The sequence below is a fragment of the Diabrotica undecimpunctata genome, chromosome 9, assembly GCF_040954645.1.
Source record: "Diabrotica undecimpunctata isolate CICGRU chromosome 9, icDiaUnde3, whole genome shotgun sequence".
Taxonomy (NCBI): domain Eukaryota; kingdom Metazoa; phylum Arthropoda; class Insecta; order Coleoptera; family Chrysomelidae; genus Diabrotica; species Diabrotica undecimpunctata.
In genome coordinates this window covers 113946612-113970182 of record NC_092811.1, presented here as the reverse complement: position 1 = coordinate 113970182, position 23571 = coordinate 113946612, and the positions used below count along the sequence as shown (strand labels likewise).

Genomic DNA, 23571 nt, shown 5'->3' with positions numbered 1-23571 from the left:
ACGCAGATGTTCTCACCACATAGCTGCTTTTAAGCATATCTATATCGCTTTACACATGAGGATTTTTCAGAGAATCCATCCTGCCTTGGGGACAGTGAAGATACGTGTTGTTTGGAACACGTGCTCTGCATATTTCTTTCTTTCTATGGAAGCAGTTATCAAACAGAAAATTTGACCAGAGACCATAGCAGGAGAAATGTTTTTACCGAAGGCAGCTTGAGATGCAATCAGCACATTCAAAATGAAGTCCTCCAGGATATTTGCCGCATTGAAAGGAGGAGAGCTGAAAATAGAGACGGTTAAGAGAGAAGCGGTGACTTCAACAACATGAATGAACAGCAATGGAGTCTTACGTCTTGGTTTTCTGTTCTTCTCTAATAATCTGTTGCTCTCCTCTCTTAGCCAGGCCAGTTGTTTTAGTAGCTGGAACAACTTTGCTTTTGAAGAGCTTTGCTCTTCTTGTTTGTCTTCTTCTTGGGCATTGGAAGACGTTTGAAACCGATCGTATATATAAAATACTACTAACACTAGTACTAATACTAAAATATTGTACAAATATATCTATAACTACAACTTTATTTTTTGACTCATATACTAATAAAAGTTGTTTTCAAAAACTATCAATTAAGATTTATGAACCATACATACTACTTAACATTTATGTATAATTAAGTAATAATTGCAATGAGTAGCGAACTCCAGTTTATTGATAAGTGGCTACGTCATCAGCATACTATTATAGATAAAAAGTTGTTTTAAACATTCTTGCCTTAACCTTAGTTTTGGGTTTCATGTGTTTTGGTTATACTGTAGATTTTAATACAGTGGATACCTAATAAAAAACTTAAATTGAGGTGAGTTTTTCTGTTGAATTTTTTTTTAATGTTTAACATTTATTATTCTAACAAAAAGTATAATTTACCCATTTGACATTTAGAAAATTATTGCTTAAATAGGTTCTAGTTACTGAATGATACGAACTCATTCACAATGGTTTTTTGAATATATTTTTAGAAATAAACTGTAAATTATAATATAACGTCTTTATTTTCCGGTTTGCCTATCAAATCGGAATTTTTTATCATAAACGCTATTTCTTGACATTTTTCAATTGGTTGATTTAAAGCTGAGATGTTACAAAATCCAAAAAATAGACATAGTCATTTAAAAAGTAAAATTTTAAACATTTCACAAAGAACAAACATTTAAAAAAATTACATGAATTATATTACACATAAATACCTAGACAGAAAATAAACCTTTCAAGATAAAAAAAAATTGATTCAAAACTATTGGATAATTTGTTAACGTAATTTGAAATTGTCAAAAATAAAGTTCATTTTCTATTAAGAAATATTCATATTTGTGACAAACCCTGTTTGGTACTCAAAGAATTTGATAACTTAAAGTTGCAATTTGAATTTTAGTCTTTACAAAACTCTTTAAAAAAAGTTTTATTCCTAAATTTAACTTAATTAGATGTGTGGTATAAATGACTAGCCTCCTTAAGAATTTCTCTCCAGTAGTCCCTATCCATTGCCTTTCTCCGCCAAGCACGTATTCCCATATTTCTCGTATCTTCATCGATTTTATCAAGGAACCATGTTCGAGGTCTTCCTCTTCTTCTCTGACCAATGGATCTATCAAAGAGCGTTTTTCATGGGTCATTTTTTTCCATCCGCATTACATGCCCTATTCACCTTAGACGTCCTATCTTAATATTTTTTACGATATCAGGTTCCTGGTATATTCTATAAAGTTCGAAGTTGTATCGTCTTCTCCACACTCCATTGTCATTCACTGCTCCATAGATTCGCCTTAGTACTTTTCAAAACATCCTAACATGTTTGCATTATTTTTTGTTAGAATCCAGGTCTCTGAACCGTATGTTAGCACTGGGTGTATTATTATTTTGTAGAGTTCTGTTTCTGTATTTTTCGATATAATTGTAGATTTAAGGAGGGGATTAAGCCCAAAATAGCATTTGTTGGTCGTGCAAATTATGCGGTTTATCTCTGCGGTAGTATTATTTTCAGTGTTAAGGAGCGGTCACTGCTTCGATGACGTCGTTTTGTATAAAAAGTGATCGTAGGATTTGTGGTTGCGTGCTTATTTTCATATACTTTGTTTTGTTGGTGGTTATTAATAAACCCATTTTTCTAGCTGATTCTTTTAATACTACATACGCCTCTTGTACAGCGTTATCTGTTCTCCCAATAATATTGATACCATCAGCATAGGCCAGCATTTGCACTGATTTGTTATATATTAAGCCAGTAGTTGTAATTTGTGACGTACGTATTACTTTCTTCAGAGCCAGATTGAACGGTATACAAAAGGGAGGGTCTACCTGGCGCAGCCTCTTATTTGTTTTAAAAGGTTCAGACAGTTTCCTTTCAATTCTTACACTACATTCAATTTTTCAAGAGTTAGTTTTGTTAAATTTACCAACTGATTTAGTATTTCTAGCTCTGTCATTGCTTTGAACATTTCTCTTCTATTCACAACAGAGTCGTAGGCTGCTTTTTAGTCTATAAATATGTGATAAGTATCAGTGCCATATTCCAGCATTTTCCCAAAATTTGTTTCAGGGTTGCAATCTGATCAATTGTCGATTTACCACCTTTAAAAATAGCTTGGTATTTTTCTATTATCCGTTCTGCATATGCTGCTATACGGTAACATAGTACTGTGGAAAATATTTTATATGCTGCATTTAGAAGCACAATTCCTCTGTGATTAAAGCAAAGATATCTCCTTTTTTGTATATGGTGCCAAAGTATTCAAATATTCCAATTATTGGGGAGGGACCTCTGTGTCCATATTTCTCTTATAAGCTGCTGTATTGTCATTATGGTACCATGGCTACCTTCTTTATATAGTTCGGCTGGGAGTTTATCTATTCCGGGTGATTTGTTTCTGGCTAGTTTTTTAACTACATCTTTAACTTTAAGAATTGTTGATGGATCCTCTTTCTTCTCGTCTGTTCCCCTTACCTCATCTATTTTGTCTTCCAGGTTTTCTTATTCTTTCTTTATAATAAGTGCCTCGTTAAAGTACTCCACCCATCTATTCAATACATCGTTTCTTGTTGTTAATAGGTCGCCATTCTGACTTCTGCATTGTTTTGTGGTTGCCTTCAATTCCTTTCTGTTGATGTTTCTGATAACTTTCTTATAGAATGTTCTGATGACCGTTCTTTTATGTTTACTAAATTGTTACGCGGGATATTGAATTTTTTTCTGATGTTAACACGTAGATCATGTTGTCGTAAACCCATAAATTAAATTTGTTTTAGGTATTAGCAATGAAGCGATAATTCGATATGACTCAAGTTACTTCTCCCGTTACTGAAAAAAGTAACGGCTCTGAAGTACAAGTAAGCAATCAGAATAATCATTTGGGTAAGTAATCTATTTAGATAAACTTCAGGTAAGTCATGTTATCTTCATTGTTAATAATCCAGCATTCTGCGTCCAAAGTTTAACCTAGGCCTCCCCAAATTTCTCCCAGTTCTGTCGGACTTAAGCTTCTTGCAGCCAATTCCCAGCGACTCTTTTGTCGTCGTCTGTTCATCGTCTAGGTGGTCTATCTCAGCTTCTTTTGTCTGCTGGTGGTCTTTATACTGTAATTTTTTGAGTCCACCGCCCGTCGTTCATTCTGGCCACATGGCCCGCCCAGTTCCACTTCAACCATGCTATGCGCTCTATGACATTTGTGACACCTGTCCCTCTTCTTTCTTCGCTTCAAACCCTGTCTTTGAGAGTCAATCCAAAAAGCACTCGTTGTATTCTTCTTTACGCTACTCTGAGTTTGGGTGCTGTAGCATGGGTTAAAGAAAATGTTTCGACACCTTAACTTATGACTGGGACGTTGCATTGTCTAAAAATTTTTCTTTTTTGACGTTGCATTTTTCAGTCAAATTTGTGCAGCCATTCGATCATGATATCTCTGGTTATCCAGGCCTTTTTGTTGTAAAGTACTCTCTTTATAAACAAAAAGAAGGTTTACACAAAGTACGATATTAACGTCCGGGCTTCAGTCTGGTAGAGATATCTTGGCCAGGATTCGACAGGGCTAAATTACAAAAAAAAACCAGTGAGATGGAGAAAGAAACAAGATGGACATATAATAAAATTTAGTGATCACCACCAGGTAAGCAAAACGGATAAATATATACATATAAATCAGCAATAATTTGACCGTATTTATAATATGAATAGCTTTTTCACAAAGAATAATAAAGGATGGAAATAAATTAAATTACTTAAAACGGAATATAGTGTCTCTGCTTGTAAAACTCTCGGTTTTTGGGTCGAATAAAAGAAAACAACAAAATTTACTTACAGGTTTATATTGGTCCGTGTCTGAGAGGTATGTTCTCAGGTAAGGATGCAGTAGTTGTTGTGGACTGGCGCCAATAAAGAATTCGGCGGTTGTATCAACAGAAACACGCACAGTGTCATAGGTAATACAGACGTATGCAGCAGTACCTACTGCAGTACCAGCAAAGGAACTTATTTAGCTTTCGGTGGTCTTTTAGAAAGCTAGAGAATTATACCAGTAGTACTAGTTGACTTGGAGTTTATTAACATGAAAATTTTTAAAACATCGAGGGTTTTTACTTTTACCAATCACCAAGGTTTTTCTTTTTCTCTATTTAAATTTGAACACATTAATACGGTCAGCCTTTCCTTAGCAGATTTACCCCCAGTGTACTTTTCATTATGAAATGTAAAAGTTTTACTTGGTAAAGTTCAATAATACAGACCAGTGTCGTCAGCGTTATAAATATCTTTAGGTTAATATCCAGTTAATAAATAAGAAGTTGTCTTTGCCACTATGAAACGTCGTCAAGGTTAACATTTGCAGCTTCTAAAGAAATTGCTCTAAATTTAATGTTATGTTTTAACTGGCCAAGATAACCATCGGAAGCATTAAAATTTAAATTGAGTTCATTCGACACCTCCAAAGCTCTTTCGTTTAATATCAGTCCAGATAATGAAATGTTCTTACTTCTCATTTTACAAAACCAATCGTACACTATAGTATAGAGTAACACTTTTAGTTTTAATCCTCTTTTTTGTTAAACATTTCTACTTTTACTATACCACTTTTTTAATCGGCCTTTTTCTTTAAAATGTTACTAAATTGAGTTTTTTATATTTGAAACTTTTCGGCCAAAACTCAAACACTATAATTATTAATATCGCATTGTTATGATTCACAAATATGCATAAAGTTTTTGAGATTCCGAAAGAAGAAAATATTAACAAATATTGTATTTCTGGTATTTCTAGATGTAAGCAAGTGATCAGTGCATATTAAAAGATTATTTCCGGTGAAAGTGGATTGTGTATACAAAGAACAAATATTAGATTGTAATCAAAATATGGAAATATGGAATAATAGAAAATCCATACGACTAGCTCTCTGATTATTTTCGAAAGCCGGCAAGGAGAGAAAATTTTAATTTATGCAAAGCGGTTGTCTAGATTGCTAATGGTTTAAACCAAAATATATAATTGCGATAACTCAAAGAAAGAAAAGAAATTGAATTTTGGGTTATTTGAAAATGCTAGATCGTGAGTGGTTGAGAGAAACCAAAATATAAAATTGGGATATCTCAGAGAAGGAGAAGAAATGAAATTTTGGGATTTTGAAAATGCTAGACCGTGACTGGTTGAAAGAAAAAAAGTTAGAAAGTGAATTTGTGGTTAGAAGCTTATTTGAAAGTAGAAAAAATATCTGTTCCTGTGCCGTAAAACCAATAAGATCAAAGTCGAGAGACTTTACCATTTTTTTTAGTGTTAAGTGTGTGTTGAGAAAGAAAATAACCTTATTTTTCGAAAGTGTTTGATTTAAAAGAAAAGTGGAAGCCGTTTTGGTTTCTTGTACGCTGACGGAGACGCGGGTAGTAGATTCGATAGCAACAGGATCTGTAAGTACCACCAATTTATAGTTGCGTTGGAAGAACTCAGTATGCAGAGGCTGAGGGAGTTTGTTTCGGTACGAGATGTTAGGTTTTCGGGCCAGATATAAGGCAGGCGGTTAGCGAACGAGTTCTACACGAGAATCCGGGGCGTGATTTTGAACAACCCCACACAGAGAATTTTTGAAACGGAATCGTTAATAAAATATAAAATTTTAGTAAGTTTGTTAAATTGTTTATAAGCTCAAAAACTTAGTATAGGAGATTTAATCAGGGGGATTAAATTTGGACTGCTCAAATTAGCTTTAAAATACAAGATCATTATATATATATATATATATATATATATATATATATATATATATATATATATATATATATATACTCGAATTAAAACGTTTTCCGACGCCCTCCGCTTTCAAATTACCTTATTTCCTCTTCTCCTCTTCCCACAGTTAACGTCTATTTCTCTATCTCTGATCTCTTCGTGACCATTTATCTTCGTGACCATATCACCTTAGATAATTCATTCTAATGTCTTTGCTTATTGTAAGCTTCATTATCATCCATCAGCTAATTTCCGTTACTCTTTTTACGTCGTCGGTCCATCTAGTTGATGGTCGTCCTCGGCTTCTTTTATAGTTTCTGGACCTCCATTCCCTGATTGTATGCTTGACCTTCATAATTTCCAGTTATATTATTCCTTATCTTATCTAACCTTAATTTACCAGCAGTATGTGTCCACAAATTTATTTCGGTTGCCTAAAAGGTTTTAAGAGTGAATTATATGGACGAAGTCTCGCACTATTTTTTTCACCTGTTTCAATAGTTACCTTTTATCAGGAAGACTTGTGAGATGACTGATCGAAATGCATCGACTAGTTGGCAATTATAGTAAAATGATATACCAATGTATACAATTAGCGACCTCTAATGAGGAAAAATTTTACAAGTTCTCTCTTGTAGCGGTCACATCTTACTACTATAAGTTGTTATACTTTTTATGATACTCTTATATATTCTGTGTTTATTTTCATTTGATATATTTCTATGCCACAGCATGCTATTTAGCTGCCTTATTGCTCTTCTTCCTTCGTTCATAGCTTTTTCTAAATATATTTTAAAGAGCGTCGGTGACAAACAGCATTGTTGCTTTAGACCCATGCTGATCTTCAAATGTTTTAAAAGATACGATTATGAGTTTATTTTGGCAGTATTATTTTCGTACAATTTTTGGACAGCTTTTATACGTGTAGTATTTATATTCGTTTTGTGGACTTATTTCCAAAGTTTTGTTAAGGAATGCTGCCATATTATGCTTTTTTTTTGGGAACCCCAAATACAAGGTGAGTTTCGTGGCTTTTTTCACCCTTTTACCTATTATTTGGGAGATAGAGAATAAATAATCTATTGTGGATTGTAGCTCTCTAAATCCTGATTGCCACTCTGCATTTTTAAGAACTCTACATTTATTCTTTTATTTAGAAACTTTTCATATACTTAAAATTTTACTAAGGACTCCAATTCGTGTTGGTAATTATCACATTTCTTAAATTAATATTAATATTAATTAATTAAGATTAATGTAATGAGAAAATAGGTCTTATACCCACAATCATCATCATGTTGCTTTTATCATTTATCAGAGTTATCTTTACTTCCCTTCTTATGAACATTGTAGTTGTCTAGGAAATCATATTTCCCAATATTGTTCTGAAGCTATTTTCTTGTGCCATTTTAAATTAATTACTATTTAAATGGGAATAAGCCACAATTAAAGGTTAAAATACGTTTATTGACGTTTTAATTTCCACTTCGGAAATCGTTCTCAAAATACAAGAACGATTTCCGAAATGGAAATTGAAACGTCAATAAACGTATTTTAACCTTTAATTGTGGCTTATTCCTATTTAAATAGTAATTAATCATATTTTCCAAGTTCCGGGGAGACACGGTCTGATTCCGGAAACTTTCTAGTTCTCAGAGATTTACAAATCTCTTTAATTTTTCCTTTAGAAACCCTAATCGGTAGGATTTTTACTGTTGATTATGCTGGTTACCGTCATTTTGTCATAAAGGAGTTAATTTTGTTAATTTCGTGCTGCACAAATAACGTTTTTTGTAATTAATGTATCTCTTGTTCACTTTTGCCTTATTTTTGTTTTAGAATTTGATTGCGAAGAAGCACTCTCAGCTTCAGGATGTGGAAAATTTAACGCATACGTAGTTGTAATTGCCATATTTACTGGACTTATATGTGTGTTCGAAGGGAGAGTGATGCCGTACGTTGTTCCTGCTGCAGAATGTGATCTTGGTCTAGGAATAAAAGAAAAGGCTGTTTTAAATGCAGTACCTTCAGCAGGTATTTTATGTTATGTTACTTCAGAATAATTGTTGATTACCTTTTAAAAATAGCAAGTGAATATAAGAAAATACCAAATCTTCTGTAACAATCTTATATAGTCACAAAGCAATCAAACTCTGTAACAAAGACAAAAGTACAGAACAAGAAGGTAATCTTAAATAAAAAAATATTGTTTTTAATATTGGTAATAAACTTAATTTTTAAAAAGCTCCGGTAAATATAAAGATCAGCTCCGAAAATATAAAAACACCGTTTTAGTGCAACGTATATGCTATATGGGGGTTGTATACCTGGATGTCACCCGATAGCCCTACAAAGAATTAAATTAACTTTATTTAATAATATTATATCATATTAATTCAAATCCGAATATAGATGAGTGAAGAGAATCAGATGAACGCAATTTATAAAAAAATGATATAAATCTAAACAAATTAAGGAATTTCTGTACGCAAATATAAGATTACCATAAAATATAAGCTAAAGGACGAGCTGTAAATGACATAAATAATGTCATTTCCTTGTTACAAATAATTGAACAGAGGTTAGCAAGAAATCATTTCATCAGAAGTTCATTTAATATTTGTTAGAACTTAAAAACAAGATAGGTACTATGCTTCTATATAAACTGTGCACTGGTGGATATAGAATTTGCCCTAGGGATGAGGGGATTGGTGAACTTTCAGTGGAATACCAACTAAAACCAGACATTAGGTTCCCTTAATTTTCCTAACTAGCGGGTTTATTAGGTTAAAATTGTTTGCCCGTAGTTTAAGTTTCATGTCAGTCAATTGATTTTTATATTTAAACAATTTTTTTCTTGAATTTTGAATCTGGTTCTCCATTGCCCCCTCGTGATTCCACCAGTGAAACTGTCGGTAATATTGGAAAAAACAAGTATAAATTTGGAACTGAATAAACTGCTTAAGTAGTATATCATCATCAAATAACAAGCATTAAAATAAGTAATTAAGTAATACATGGATTTAAGGCCCGATCACTAGCTGCCGAAGAAAGATTCTAAGAAATAGAATGGGATACTGTAGCCATCAGTAAAGTTGGAAAAGAAAAGAAAATTTAATTATACTCCAATCAGCTCACTTCTAGTATTATAAATGATTAAATGAATTATCTGTTGGAGATATCGGTTTCATTATACGCAAAAGAATGTTGGCTACCATCATCTTAGTGTAAATCAAATCTGAACCAAAGTAGTTTATTTCAAAATAAAATTAATGTTCAAAACCATTATAAAGCTAATGTAGGTTTATGTCCCTATAACATAACACAATGACGAGAAATAGAAACATTTTACGAAAAAATAATATCCGCGACCAAAAGAGAACCTTCTTGTTCTTATTGCTCCGTTTCATTTCTACCGGATGAGCGGTCAAAACATCTCAGGTCTTTTAGCCGTGAGTTCTGGCATATCTTTTAACTCTAAAATTAAAGAACTTATTTAGTTCTTAAAAATCTGTAGATATTTCAACGCCAAGTTAGAAATCACGGATGACCCATCAAAATTCACCAGGAATCTTTGGAAAAAAAAACAAACAGAAATTTGAATAAACGTACTGATGGAATAGCACAAAACAAAATAGTTGAATATCTCGATGCAATTCGTCAATAGAGCAAAGAAGTTTTAGCAACTATGGTGTGACTCTAGAGAAGATACCGAATATATAACACTGGATAGCACTTTACCTGTTGAGAATAATTAATAAAAAGAAAATCAGAAGAAGAAAAATAAAGAAGATATATATAATTATAAAGAAGTCATCTGGTATGGCCTGTTGAAGTGAATGAAAAAATATGAAAAATAGCGATAGGAAAATATGAGAAAGAAATCTACAGGATAATATGTGAAGTGATAGAATGAGATGTATGGAAATTGGAAATTGAAAGCGAGCTAAAAAAAATTTCTTGTTTTTATATCAAGTTAAAGAATAAAGTGTTTTGGAAAACCAGTTTTTGTGTTAATTGAATAAGATGCGAAATAAAGAATAATAGTAGAGGAATTGAATTCTACACTGTAGTGTATCGAAATTTGACAGAGACACTACGTTATTTCTAGCCTAGAAGCAGACTCGCCGCAAGTCTCTCGTGTTGATAAGAGACTCTTGTGGAGTTTTCGGGTTTAAAAGAGAAACTCAAGTGAATTCAGACGCCATATCCTCTTAAGCAATCCGTGTCAGCATGAATAAATTGTAAACGTAGATTTCCCCGGTTGGTCAAGTCCGCAGATAGCCCAATAAGCCCCAATTTAGGTGGAGTAGGACGCATGTGAGTTTTGTATGACATTAAGCAGGTATTCAATTCTATTCTGACAGAACCAATGCCTCGGCCAGTCTGCTCCAGATAAGAGCGAACCAGTGAACACAGGTAGAAATAAGGTACTCACCTCGCACGTTGGACAGGTTACCGCCGTGAAGTATACTCTACCACTGCATGTTCAATCTGGGCACGTACTACAAGCGCACGTCCAGCATGGGACTGGAGGTTAATGAGCTTTCAGTCATCCAAACAGAGGACACTATGTAATAAAACTATAGTGGTCTCACTTGAGCTTGTCTCGGATACTAAGAGCGTTAACCAGTATGACTAATGGTCTCGTCTTGCTTCTAGCAGTTCGCATACCGACCACTATTACCTCAAACGACGGCCACTTTACTGTACTTAAATTCATTGAAGTAAGACAGATCGAGTCTTGAAAGCATTTTTGAGGTCTTGACACCTCATTCGACGCCTCACCACTTTTCATTCCATCCCATTAGGAGCTTATTATGACAAGCAGGGACCAACAGGACCCTAGCAGTATTCTTTTCGTCTTTTTGCTCGGTAAGGCAGCTACTTGGCTAGTAGACAACCGATCGTTTATTGTATAATTTAAAAACTATTAAGGGGAGTTTTTTAGTGAATATTCTATTTTCACACTAGATATTTTATTTTTATCAATATTTTAAAATCAAAAATGTTTAATACGAATAACAATAGTATATATTTCATAAATTGTGGCAGCTGTATCTCAGTGGCTATGTTACTGGCTTAACAAGCTGGAGGGCCCGGGTTCGAATCCCGACACCGACAAAATTTTCAATTTCTAATTTAACTGAGCTGTCACTGTGCTTCGGAGGGCACGTAAAGCCATCGGTCCCGGCTACGAAAGTAGTCGTTAAGTCATGTTAGGGGCGCTTGCGCGACCTGAAAACCCTAACACTAGACCTTAGCCAGAAGGTTACACTAACTTTACTTTACTTTTTTATTTCATAAATTAACTCAATTTCTTTTTTTTAGGAATGATGTTGACTTCATTTTTATGGGGATCTCTGGGAGATAGCTTTGGTAGAAGAAAATTAATTATTTTAATGTGTATTATGGACTTTTGTTTCATGTTAGTTGCAGCGTCATCTCAGTCTTTTGCAGTGCTGTTAACGTTTCGACTTCTAGGTGGTATGGCGTAGGTTTTATATTATTTATACAAATGCTCTTTAGTAAACCACAGTTCCAATTTTTTTATATTTAATTTGGCTATGGGTGGGCTTAAAATCTTCTTATAGGTTTTTTATTAAGAAATCAATAATTTTTAATATACTGGAGTGAAAGGTTAACCGAAGAAAACTGTTAACATAATTTATTTAAACAATACTTTAAATTCTTTAATATCTCAATTCCTGTAAGAAATTAGGTATGTGATTACGAGTACAAATAACCATTTATTTAGAAAATACAGTTATAAGTTGAAAATGGTAGAGGGTACAGATTTAGGTAATAATCTAAATTTGATATTGAACACTTAGAAACCTTCGGTTTTCGAAGTTTTTGGTTTTAAACTATTTATTTTATGTATTTTATAAAAAATACACAACATTTTTAAATAAATTATTAAATTTAATTCAAATAATATTTGAGTAAATTTTGACATAAATAGTTTATTTACAGATGTGTCATTAGATAAGACTTTGAATATAATCAAGACAAAACTTGGGAGTGATCATATATTGGCGACTAGAACAAGACTAAATATATCAGCTATAATGGAATTATTGACATTTTCTGGTAATATCTAGTTTCAACTAAATAATAAGTTCTTTAAACAAAATTTTGATCTAGCAATGGGCTCTAGTTTATCTCCATTATTAACCGATAAATTTATGAAAGATTTTAAAACAAATATTATTTCTAAACATAATTTAAAACCCAAAAAAGTACGATGGAAAAATGTAGATGATGTATTCTCAATAATGACTTTGTGGATCAGAGTTGTTGGATATATTCCTGAATGATATAAACGATAAAGAAGAGACAATAACATTTATCATAGAAAAGGAATATAATATCACACTACCTTTCCTGGATGTTTTAATCTCTTAGAACGATACTGGATATGAGACGTAGGTGTATAGAAAACCAACACATACCAACAGGTATTTAAATTTCAAATCAAATATGTACATTTAAAATGACTGTACAATTAAAAGATATGTACTGTACAATAAAAAAATATAATATGCTACTGTAAAATATATTTAGCCTACATAACCAAAAAAAAAACTGTCACCTTGGTCTGTCTTCTTTTCCCTTTCCACAGAACTGACCTGACCTTGTCCTGAAGACGCATCGAATCTTCCACAGCACTCATATCGTCTTCCTGGTGGATGAAGAATCGATGCAGTACTTTTGCCGCATCCAATGCCTGCTGAGGGGTCGGAGCTGGTTCTGGCTCTGCTTTCACTTCCGAGTCACTGTTTTCTTCTTCTTCTACACGAACTGCTTGCAGGATGTTCTCTTCAGAAAGTCCAGATTTTCACCAACTTCTTCAAAATCTATTAGCTCCTCCGGTCCGTAGGTGATAGTAAGTTCAAACTGTCTGGCCCAAACATCTAATGACAGGTTATCTTCATCATCAGTCAATCCTTGATCTTCCAGCCATCCTGCGTATTTGAAGGAATGTTTTATTGTATTGCTCGTCACCTCGTCCCAGGATTTACTAATCATTAGGATGGCGTCAAGAATGTTTGGTTTAAGATCGCGATTATTCTCAACCAATTCCATCAGAAGTCTTCTCCTGTAATGGCTTTTCAAACTTTTGATGACACTTTGGTCCATGGGCTGAAGGACACTCGTTATGTTTGCTGGCAGAAAACAGATTTCGATGTTTTGAAGGTCGCACAATACAGGATGAGCAGGACAATTATTGTCTACAAGCAAAAGAATTTTTTCCTTTAAGCTCGATATCCCACTTTCTTATCGCTTCGTCAAAAATTTCCGAGGTCATCTACGCACTCTTGTTTGCTTTATAGGTCACCGGTAGATTTTTTGTGTTTTTTAAGCAACGCGGGTTTTTCGACTTCCCTATCACTAACAATTTTCGTTTCACCGAATCTGTCATGTTAGCGGCCACTAAAACTGTAATGCGTTTCTTAGAGAGCTTTCCACCAAGGCACTTTTCCAATTTAAATTTTAAAGTTGTGTTTGGTGTCATTTTAAAAAACAATCCAGTCTCATCCGCATTGAAAATGTCGTCTGACGCATATCGTGCCTTCAGTTCAGGCCACACGTTTTCTAGCCAATCATCCGTTACGTTTTTGTGAACATCGCGAGCCTCTTCGTTGATTTGCCCGTAGTTGATCTTGTGCCGCAGCTTCCAGTTGCTCAGCCAACCCCTTAGATGCCTTAAAATTCTCAATTTCAAGTTCAATTGAGAAAAACTCAGCTTTTGTTCTGACCACAGGCCCAGAAAGTGGAATATGGTTCATACGCTGCAGCTGGAACCACTGAAGCATAGCGCGATCTAAATCTTCATGCTGAGGTGTCCGCAACTTCTTCCTGCTACCGCCGTGCATCTCCGCTTTAAGCCACTTTTTTCTGTCCTTTCATATTGTAGCCACAGTTGATTGAGACAGCTCCGTCCGGTGAACGACATCCGATTGCTTTTCACCTTTATCTATTGCTCGAGTTATCGATAACTTCTCCTCCACCGAGAGCACTTTACGGTTTTTCGAAAACATGTTGACTGTTGACACACTAAGACACGACTCAAACTGGAAATGAAAAGTCGTCAATAGATGACAACATCTGTGTGATAATAGTTAGGTACGCCTATAAATTAATAAAATTAATTTTCTGATAAGAAAGAGTAGAATGGGTGGCCGTATTCCTTAAGCGCAAAACAAAACAACCGCTGGACAATGACCTTGCCACTTGTGGCTCAGGTAGTCTGAACTTTAAACACAATATACATTTGTTATCAACTATTGAACGCTAAAAAGTTATCGCTATAAAGAGAAAGATATATCGGTATAGAGAAAGAATTAATACATTGTTCTTATGACGAACCAACCAACGTTTACTATTTTCATGGTTATAGAGGAATTATCGTTATATAGGGAATCGTCATAGAGAGAGACTACTTACTGTATGTATCAAATCACAATATCAATATTAAAATGAAAATCATTAAAATTATTATACGATAGAGCCAAAATTACTTGTTCTAACGACAATTCGTTCTTAGAGAAAAAACATTTGTTTTTTCACAAATACCTTGTGAATGCGATCAGTTTTATATAGGTGAAACATTAAGGCCATTAAATGTTAGAATAAGTGAACATCAATCTTATATTAAAAGTAGAGAATTTAATAGATCTCAAATATGTAAACACGCATGGGTAAATCAACCATGCGTGTCTTGAAATCTTGAACCATCTTGAAATGGCCTTTATATTTTATCTAGATGGTCAGAGGTCAACTATCGCAAACTCTAACCCCCAGGCCTTGTATAGTAAAGCGAGCTTCTTAAAAGTAGGCATGCACAACACTTTTTAAAAGCAAATTGATAATCCTTTACTATCTGGTAAACATGTCTATTCAAAGAAAGAATGAAACAGGAGAGGTAACCATGACTTAAAAATGTAGGCCGTGCAGCCTCTGGATGAGCTTCCAATGTAAAACTCTACAAAGGCATTCTTTCTATATTTTGAAAGTCAACCAAAGGAAACTAATCAATCACAAATTAGATCATTAATTTGTAATCTCACATTATTCTTAATTTCCTGATATTTCACCGTGTATAATTGTGAAACATATTTATTAGTAGCTTAGATACAATGTGTTCAACTCTCTGCAAACTATAGATTGCCTAATATATATTGAGGAAATGCCTGCAATCATTTCCTCGGTTCAAATTAAATTTGCAAGCTTTTAAAAGTCAAAGGTTTTTGTTCTATGCAGAGAGCAATACACTTATTTCATGAATAGTAGCATTTTAGTGAGACTATAAATATAGCTTCGTGACTAGTTTGGGAGGCAGTCTATTATATAAATTTTTACCTCAACAACAACTATATTGTAATAATTCAGTAGCTGCCAATAAAACTATATTTTACTCCACGATTTCAACACTTTAGGTTATCATCGTTAATCGAGAAGAATCGGACACAGAGAATTAGAAACAATTCAAAATTATAATTACATTCAAATTGTCCAAGAACAAAATACAAAAACTTATTACGAATACGAGTTTCCAACATTAAACTATACTTAAAAAGATCACTTAACATGTGCCTTTTTTGGATACCAATACAAATCTGATACTTAGATACTTAGAATCAAAACTGATTATACGCCTAAAGTAAATACAATTTTTAATATACATATAATGTAATACATAATTTTCAAATAACAAATAAGAAATAAATTATTCTAAATTATTCGGAAACTTGAAACTACGGCGTAGTTTGACAAAATATAAACAGTTTAAAGGATGGATAGAAATATCTTCATACAGCAGAATCAAAATTTAAGGGCAGATATGTCCAAAAAAATTAAAACGTTTTAATATACTTTTATTTCTATGTCGATCGGATAGCCAAGCGGGCTGGGCGGCTGGCTTCTCCTTCGCTTCAATGCGAGAGATGTCAGTTCAAATCCCCGGCTCGGTGAATAGCAGACAAAAAGGCTAACGCAGTAGTTTAAAATTCTAAAATGAATCTGCGGCTTAGTCTAGAATATGCTGGTATCTGATCGGCCTATGGTGGAGCAGTACGGCAAGAGATAAGGGCTTGCGGCTAGGTGATACTCCTCCATAGATCCCTACCGGAAGGGCGTGGAACGCCTAAATACCGGGTATATATATATATATATATATATATATATATATATATATACCCGGTATATATATATATATATATATATATATATATATATAGGGTATATATATATATATATATATATATATATATATATATATATATATATATATATATATTTCTATTCTTTTCTTAATAGCTACAAGAAAACAATGTATGTATTCGAATGAAACAATACAATCCGAAGAAAATATTTATTTTAATGGTTTAGGGGAAGGAGATGCACATGTGGAGAGACGCACAGATGGACAGTTGATTTTTTTCCGTCTAGATTTCTTGTCGAGTGGTTCTAACTCACTCTCCTAGTTGGCACTGGTGATATACCCACTAGGTTGAAATATAATATGCTTATTTCTATGCCTAGAAATAAATTCAATGTCAGTTGCCATTTGTTTGTGTCACGAGGTTGTGTTACTTTTGTCGCGTAAAAGTAAATAAATAGTTTTTTAGAGATTGTAATATTATTTAGTGACATTCTGTGTTTCCTTGTAAAGTACATCGTATTTTGAATATTGTCATATTTGATATCAGGTAAGTCTCTACAGTTTTGTTCTATTCATAACCTAAAAACAGATATCCGGTGTCCACTTGTATCCCATAGGTTGTTTGAAAACAAAACAACTTAAAATATCTCTTTTTTTACCTTACAGATCAAAATAACGGTGAGAACCTACATCAGAAAAACTGATAAAAGTAATATTCCTGAAAACGTAGTAATTCAGGCCATTTGCGATATAAAAAATGGTAACGGATCAATTAGAAACGTAGCAGAGAGATATGGATTGAAGAAGTCCATGTTACATAAAGTATTAAAAAAACTTAATCAAAAAAATATAAATGATACAGAAATATCCGAAATAAAGTTTTCATTAAAATTTACAACACAGCAGATTTTTTTAAATGAAGAAGAAGACAGTCTAATAAATTATATTCTTTAATCTTCGAAGTTACAGTATGGATGAACCTACTTTCAAATTCAAACATTCGCATATGAGTATGCTCTGAAGCTTGAAAAAAATGTGCCAAAGTCATGGTCGGAAAATCATTTTGCTAGAATTGAGTGAATGAATGGTTTCATGAACCTCACAATAATTTATCTTTGCGAAAACCGGAGTCTAGGAGTCTAGCCAGAACTCTAAGTTTTATTAAAGCTAACGTAGACACATGTTTTTTGATAAGCTAGATACTGTTTACACAACGTACAAATTTACTAGTGATAGAATTATGCACTTACATGAAAGCGGAGTGACCACTGTTGTGCAAATGCCAAAAGTGGTCGCAAATAAGCAAGTGGGACAAGGATTGGAGCAGAGAGACGTGAACAAGTGACGTTTGTTGGAATATTCATTGCCGATAAAAATGCTATTTCACCTGTTTACATCTTCTCGCAAGTGCGATTTAAAGAGTAATTCCTGACTGGAGCTCTAAAAGGCAGCATTGGTATTGCTTTTCCAAGTGATTGAATGAACAACGACAGATTCCCCGAAGTTGTAAAGCATATTTAAAAAAACATGCATGCTTCTAAGGAAAACCCTGCTTTAATACTTTTGGATAACATGCAACGTTAGATGCTATATTTTATTGCAGGGAAAATGGTTTAGTTCTCATAACGTTTCCTCCACACATAACACATCGTTTGCAGCCTCAAGATGTGTGTCTATTTGGCCCTTTTAAGGATCGTTGTCGTGCAGCATTCAACTTATGGATGTCTACACATCCGGGAAAAGCTATAACAATTTATGACATTGCACATCTAACAGCTCCAGCATTTGACGAAGCATTTGATAGAAAAAACATTATTTCTGCGTTTTGAAACACTAGTTGCTATCCATTTAATAAAAATATTTTTCATCAGAGGATTTCGTAAAGTTTTATGTATATAGTGTACTATTACACGGCGTGGAAGCTTGGACGTTAACAGTTAGCTCGTTACGACGTTTAGAGAGCTTTGAGATGTGGGTATTTCGTCGTATGCTGAAAATTCCATGGACCGACCGCGTTAGAAATGAAGAAGTTTTAAGGCGTATGAATAGAGAACGTGAACCCACAGAAATTGCCAAGAAGCGTAAAACGTCTTATCTTGGACACATATTTAGACACAACAGGTATAACTTCCTTCAGCTTAATATAGAAGGGAAAATAGAAGGCAGACGCGGCCCAGATAGACGACAAATGACCTGGCTGCGCAACATCAAAGATTGGACAGGATTAGACTTTCAAAGTTTAAGAAGGAAATCCCAAAATAGGAGAGACTTTGCAGAGGTCATCGCCAACCTTCGCTAATAAGACGGCACCTAAAGAAGAAGAAGGATTTCGTAGAAGTTGAAGTTACGGAAGTCAGTGATGTATCGCAGCAAGATACCACAACTGATAATTGTCTAAATTGCAGTACACTCTCTAATTCCGAAATGCCTTCTAAATCATCATCGGCAAATGTTCAACCACAAGTCAACAATAATTGTCAACCATTTTTAACTACCGAAAAATAATGGTCCAAAATTGTAATTACTTTCGATGTAAAACTTACTCCTCAACAAATTCGTCCATACCCAAAGGCCGTGAGAATAAGTTCTAAAAAAGGAAAAAAGAAAAAAAATCAACTAGTCTGACCGCTACACCAGAAATAAATAGATTAGAAAATAAAATAACTGAAAAGGAAGAAAAAGGGAAACGAGCTCAGGAAAGAAAGGCAAGCAATATAGAAAAGCAAAAATCTAAATCTCATATTCCCAAAGTTTTTGATGAGGACACGTCAGAAAGCAAAATTAAGAATTCTTGCGGAGAATCAGATGATAGTCTTGAGACTGAAGATGGTAAATATTTTGGATTGGATCCCTCAAATATTCAAAAAGGGAATTTTATTCTCAATAAATTTGATACAAAAAAAAACACTCAAATTCTTTTTTGGTCAGATCGAAAAGGAACTAGAAGAGTCAGTATTTTTAGTAAATTTTTTAAAAATGACGCAGCGACAAAATTTTGTATTTCCAGATCAGAAGGATGAGAGTCATATTTCTGCAAACATTAATATGAGAAAATTGAAAACAAAAATTAGCACAGCAAGATCCAGCAACATTTTTAGGTTTTCAGTTAATTTTCATGGGTATAATATGTGATAATTTAATGCAGTATATTAAATAAATATTAAAAATTGCACATATAAAACAATTGTTATTATTTTATTTCCATCAAAACCTGTGTCCATATGTGCCCCATAGAAAATATTGTCTTGTCCACATGTGCCTCACTTAGGGACACATGTGGACTAATTACATCTACTTGGAATTTATTGCATGTGCCGTAAATAATTTAATAACTGCCAAATTTAAATGTACACAAAGACTCACAAATATGTGAATCTTATATTCACAATACTTTACAATGAATCTCATTTTGCGGTATAAAATTTTTTTTGAAATTTGTCCACATGTACCCACCTCTCCCCTACTCGGAGTTATCAATTAAATTATAGTTTTTGTGACTAGATTTGAGTTGCTAATATTACTGTCATTTTTAGGTCCAGTGGTATTTACCCAAGTTTAGCATCATATCTGACAGAAGTACACATAGTAAAGCATAGAGCTATAGTGCAATTATTGTTGGGAAGTGTTTATGGGCTTGGAGATATTTTGTTGCCGCTATTTGCTCTCCTAATTTTAACAAACCGTGATACCATATTCTCGTATGATGCCATTGGTAAGATATTACTTTAATCTGCAAATTGGACACCCATACAATATTTAGAAAACAAGAACAAAATTATAATGAGCGAAACCCTGAAAAAATTATAATTTTTAAACTTTATCGTAAAAATAATAGTTTCTGTTTAATGTTTTATATTTAAGTTAAAATATATTAAAACAAACAAGTACAAATAAAAGGCAGATATTGAACATAGTTGTCTATTAACACATTGACTGCGGCGGTTAAGTACTTAATATACTAGTTCTTGCGTCACATGCCCCCGGAGATACGTTATGGTCTATTCTGTATGACGATGTTCTGAGAGCGAGAGTACTTGGACAAGATTTAATAAATAACTGTGCTCGATATCTGCCTTTTAATTGTAGAACTCATATAGCATTCAACCATATCTTAATTAACATCAAGAATTGACAGTCGATGATTATATCATCGCAGATAATCTTTTTGTCAATGGTGTCAGCAGCAAGTGCATAGGGACCGATTTTTTTTACAATTATGTGCTTTTTGAAGATGATTCTACATTTCACAAAAATGGAACAGTAAATCGGCATAATTTTTATTACTAGGTGTCAGGCAATCTCCACGTTATTAACAGTCATAGTCAAACTAGGTGTTTGTGTAGGGTGGTATTGTTGGAAACTCTGTAATGGGCCCAAATTTTTTTGACGGTTGTGTGAATGATGCTATATGTGTGAATGGTGCTGTATATCCGGATTTTCTAAATAATAATTTTTTGTCACTACTACAACAAAATGTTCCACTTAATATTGGACAAAAAATGTAATTTTTACACGATGGTGCTCCAGTTTATCACACTTGTCTTATTCAGAATCATCTAAATATTAATTTTCCTGCGAGGAGGATAAGCCGAGGAAGACCAACTGTGTGCCACCGCGATTACCGGAATTCACAATTAATTTTTTCACGTGGGTCTATATAAAAAACCTTGTGTAGTGGTAGCCTCCAATAACGCCAGATGATATAAAAAATGGATCAAGAGAACCTTTTAACGATATTGACTCACAAATGTTAAGAAATGTGGCTCGGTCATTTGGATATCGGCCACAGACTTGCATAGAAGTTTTATGTGGACATTTTGAACATTTACTTTAGATTAAATAGTTATGTATTAAATAAAAATAATTTTGTTATATTATTACACAAGACTAAGTTATTTCTACTTACAAAAATTGCAGGTATTCCCGATATTTGAAAAACCCAAAAATATCCCGGAAAGCAATGAGATTAGGTATAGGGAAAGCTTCATAAAAATGATGGAATATTATAAATAAAATATAAAAAAAATTAAACTGTAGTTTTGTTAATATTTTACTCTAAAAATTCCATTCCTAAATGTTCCATATTCTAAATTTTCTGATATTAATTGTAGAGTGACGGGGCAAAGTGATCTAAGTGCCAAAAAATCAAAAAATCACTTTTTCCACTCAAAGTGTTCTATGTGCCATCGCCAATAGCCCCACTGTGATTTAAGTCCCTATTCTACTGTTACCTAATTTAAAAATTGACTGCATGATCAAGCTAGCGGTATGTCCTTCGGACGTGTCCGGCCAAACTGTTCTAAGTGCCATGCTTCTTTATTAGTATTGTTCCTTGTCAGTAGTTGCTTATAAACGTTCGGGAACGTGTCGTTTTAAGGTTAAAATTCCTATTTTGCATGAAATAATGAATGAACAAGCATTTTCTCGTGATGAAACAGTTAAAAACAAAAAACGTAAGAGAAAAATACAGAGTGAGGCACGAGTTAGTGGAAATTCGTACACTACCGATAAATTTAAAAAACTAGTTCCGGCAAGACGTAAACCTAAAAACGAGGTTAGTATTAATTTTTATTTTCGAGTATGTGTGCAATAATGTCGTTAGCAACAAAAACCAATATTTGCAATGTAACCTTATATTTTGCTTTTTTTGTTTTCAGGTTGAATGCAAATGTAAGAACAGCTATTGTAAGGAACTGACTGGATAGAGAAGATGCAACTCCATGAGTCCTACTATTCACTGGATTTAAATGTACAGTACATGTACACTGTTCCTGATGGTAAGGGAGGTTTACAAAAAGTTTGTAAACAGACATTCATGAAGATTTTTGCTGTTACTCCCCAAAGGATTACAACCATTGTCAAGAAGAAAAAAAGTTGGGATTACATGTACACAGACAAGCGAGGTGGTGCAAAAATGTTTAAATTCACTGCCCATGATCGTCGTTTAGTGAAACAACATATTAATAGCTTCCCTAGAGATGTCAGTCATTACAACCGACTTAAGTCGGACAAAGAGTATTTGAGCTCTGATCTGAATGTGCATAGGCTTTTCAGGGCATTTCAAGAAAAGAATCCTTGTACTCATATTTCACACAAGTTTTACCGAAGTGTTTTTTTGAAGGATTTTCCGAACCTATCCTTCCGTCGACCACGAGTGGATACTTGCAAAACATGCGATCAACTGAGCATATCAACCAAAAGTTCTGACCCAGCAACCAAGAAAACAGGGACAACAAAACTTGAGTTACATCACCGCCAAGTAGAAGCTGTTTTCGCATCTATAAAAAGCGACTTTATACGAAGCACCTTGCCAGTAAGTGACACGTGCACCATAACAATGGATTTGCAGAAAGTTTTTTCGTTACCCAAACTAACTCACAGTAGTATGTACTATTCCCGCCAAATATCTGGTTACAACTTTGGTATTCACGTGGCTGATACAGATGATGGATTGATGTGTATTTTACATGAGGGGCAATCAGGAAGAGGAGGCAACCAAATGGCATCTTGCCTTTTACAAACACTAAACTGTGGACTATTCAATACATACAAAAAAAATCTGTGCGTTTGGAGTGATAACTGTGTAGGTCAGTTGAAAAACAGAATGCTTTTGTTCTTGTACATTTTTCTTGTCTGCCATGAAGTTTTTGAAACGATCATAAGTTTCTTGTATCAGGTCATTCGTTCTCAGCTTCAGATCGGGATTTTGCTTTAATCGAAAAAAGAGCAAGACAATGCAAGCTAATTATTATGCAGGATGTTATGAAGGAGATAGTCACAGCGAGACCTTCACGTCTTTACAAAGTTCTGAACATGGGTGACGAGAAAACGTTTTTTGATTTTGATGCAGCCTCTTCCGCGTTTCTGAATACAGTCAAACTTGGAATTTCTACAGCTGTTTGGATTCGAGTTTCAAAGAACAACCCTGGGACCGTCATGTACAAGAAAAGTTACAGTGATTTAGCACCGTGGGAAAGTTGTATAGTCCTAAATTCCGTTCAGTCTTCTCTTCCAAATTCCTTACCTTTAAAAGAATCTAAAAAGAAAGACATTACTGCAATGTTGCAATTTCTCGATGATGACAATAAACAATATTTTTTAAACATTTTGACAGTTTAAGCACTTTATCATTTTCATATTTTG

General features: G+C 33.8%; 1 protein-coding gene across 2 annotated transcripts in view; it reads left to right on the top strand.

Annotated features, from left to right (window-relative positions):
- Positions 1-744: 744 nt before the first annotated feature.
- Positions 745-23571, top strand: part of LOC140449878 (synaptic vesicle glycoprotein 2B-like) — a 45208-nt gene continuing 22381 nt past the window's right edge. For both annotated transcript variants that reach the window (XR_011951910.1, XM_072543275.1), the window contains exons 1-5: positions 745-854; positions 3299-3404; positions 8100-8294; positions 11592-11754; positions 19962-20140. Coding sequence is in view for 1 of the 2 variants with exons in the window: in XM_072543275.1 (XP_072399376.1) it covers positions 3326-3404; positions 8100-8294; positions 11592-11754; positions 19962-20140 (616 nt within the window). In the remaining variant the exon portion in view is untranslated. The remainder of the gene's footprint in view (positions 855-3298; positions 3405-8099; positions 8295-11591; positions 11755-19961; positions 20141-23571) is intronic.